The sequence below is a fragment of the Buceros rhinoceros genome, unplaced genomic scaffold (assembly GCF_000710305.1).
Source record: "Buceros rhinoceros silvestris isolate BGI_N320 unplaced genomic scaffold, ASM71030v1 scaffold26209, whole genome shotgun sequence".
NCBI lineage: Eukaryota > Metazoa > Chordata > Aves > Bucerotiformes > Bucerotidae > Buceros > Buceros rhinoceros.
Window position 1 is genome coordinate 16818 of NW_010430387.1, and position 2292 is coordinate 19109.

Consider the following 2292-nt stretch of genomic DNA (forward strand, 5'->3'; position numbering starts at 1 on the left):
AGGAAACAAGCCGGCACCGGCAAAGCATGAAAGGACCGACATGTGCACAAAACCTGGCCAACACATGGGAAGGACGAAAACAGGAAAAGCTGGAGAACTCCGGAGCGGTTTGGAGGACTCTGATCGCCCTCCTCCACCCCCTCTGCAGCAACTCACTGCCTCGTTAAAAATATGAGCCAGCAAATTGGGACAACCCTGAGTACGGTGCTGGAGGTGTCGAAAGACAGAGAACGTTGTACTCCACCTGGAAGGAGTATTTGCAGCTGTAGCCCGACTGGCGAATGCGGACGGTCTCCAGCATCCCCGTGTACCGCAGCTGCCGGAGCACCAGGCTGTCGCTGAAACGCAGGGGCAGCTGGAAGGGGAAAACCAGGCCAACCATCAGCAAAGATTTCCTTTGACGGTGGCTTTGAAGCACGCGGATGGGTGAACAGATTCAGCATGTGCAGCACATCTGCACGACGTGCCCGCTGGCCGCGGCCCTGGGGGAGGGAGGGAACGCGGGTCCCCAGGAACTGTGCTAATCCCACCAGGGCTGAACCCTGTTTGCAGCCATCAGACAGAGATTTTCAAACATCAGGAAGGTTCTTTGGAGCCCCTGAACTGACTAAGACCCCCGCCAAGGGCACAGCTAATGGAGAAGCAGCTAAATAATCTCCTGGGCATGAAGCTTCATCTTTAAATGCGTGGGCAAAGCCCTGGAGGATTAACCCACAAGAAAGCATCACTTCATTTTAAACTGAGGGTCCTTAGCGCAGGAGACAAATGCTGAAAGTCAAATTCAAGGAATAATGGAGCTTATTCTCCAAGTATCTGCTTTTACCTACAGAAACTTCATTGTAGAGAAGATTTAGGACTGAGAAACAGCACAAGTGAAGTCATGGCACTGTAAATCCCCATTATGGGTAGTAGGACCTTCAAAGGAGCTCCAATTCATTTCTTAAACCCAATATACTGTTATATAAATTAAACCCATGTAGTTCTCACACACGTGTTTCGACAGTTACAGGAAGAGCCAGCGCAGTTCATCAAGAGCAGCACCCAGCTGACAACATCCAGGCTTCATACACAAATATCTTCTAAACCCAAGGCAATTTGGGGCTGGCTTTCCCTTCTAATCCCCTGTAAAAACTTACACCGTATTTCCAAAGTGATTTTTGGCAGCTTTCGCGGCAATGGGATTTACCTTTTCGGCATTGGAGCGAATGCACTTGACAAAATAAGGTTCTGCTTGGCCAAGGGTCTCCATCAGCTTGTTGAGCGATGCCTGTAACAGAGAAGACACCTTCAGTTGAGAAATGAGGAAGAGCCCATGATGAAGAACAAGAATCCAAGTGCTTGAATTGGACAACAAAAAAATTGGAATAAATCATGAGTAAATCAGCCAAATTGTTCCCCAAAATCATAGACTCACGGACTGGTTTGGGTTGGAAGGGACCTCTAAAGGCCATCTTGTCCAAAATGAGTGTTTTAGCCCAAGCATCTTGGCTGGCTTTGTCCTTGCACCCACAACAAATGAGCTAGAGAGGAATATGATGCCGGGCTGGATTGTGAGATCCCTGGTTCGACCTTTTGACATCAGCCACAGTCACATCCTGCTTCGCACCAACAAGCTGCTCCCAGGCGTGAGTGGCAGCTCCAGGACAAGGATTTACACCGTGCACCACAGAGGCGCTGACGGTTTATAAACACAAGTCAACCTTCCCTTTATCGGGAGTGACTCCTCGCAGGATTTCCTCTGTGCCGGTTCTGCGCAGGGAAGATCTGGAATTTGGAATGATTTCTGAAGCCTGTGAACAACCACTGTTGGTTTTAGAGGGGAACAGCTTCAGCGCTGCCATATTCCTCCGATGAATGTACAGTTGAGCAGCTGCAATCGCTGAGAATCGAGGGTTTTCCGCCTCTTAAGAGCATTGAAAAACCAGGTGCGTAAAAGATACTCTGCTGCGTATTTACTATCAGCAGTTATAAATTTTTAAACATATTTGTTAATAGATATTAGAAAGCAGCGGGAACCCCAGACACGCTCCTGGTTTTCTCAGAAGCAGGCTGAAATCACCCTTGGTAATTAAAAACAAATTAAAAAATGGATGTTAGGAGAGCTCCATCAGCAACGATGCTGCAGCAGCCCCCTGTGCCCTTGCCGGGCTGCTGGGGGGAAGGAGGACACACACAGGATGCCCCCCTTTGTCAAAGGGCTCAGCCGAAATCCCAGCGTGCAAAGCGCTCCCAGCACTGGAAACGGTGGAAATTGGCTCGACTGCCGTGGCCGGCCCCGGGGGGGGGGGGGTT

General features: G+C 49.7%; 1 protein-coding gene across 1 annotated transcript in view; it reads right to left on the minus strand.

Moving 5' to 3' along the window:
- The window catches only part of MYO9A (myosin IXA), a gene marked incomplete at both ends in the record, with an annotated part of 37340 nt that overhangs the window by 16392 nt on the left and 18656 nt on the right, over positions 1 to 2292 (minus strand). Inside the window, 2 exons of the mRNA XM_010143025.1 lie at positions 245 to 355; positions 1187 to 1267. Coding sequence (XP_010141327.1) covers positions 245 to 355; positions 1187 to 1267 — 192 coding nt within the window. The remainder of the gene's footprint in view (positions 1 to 244; positions 356 to 1186; positions 1268 to 2292) is intronic.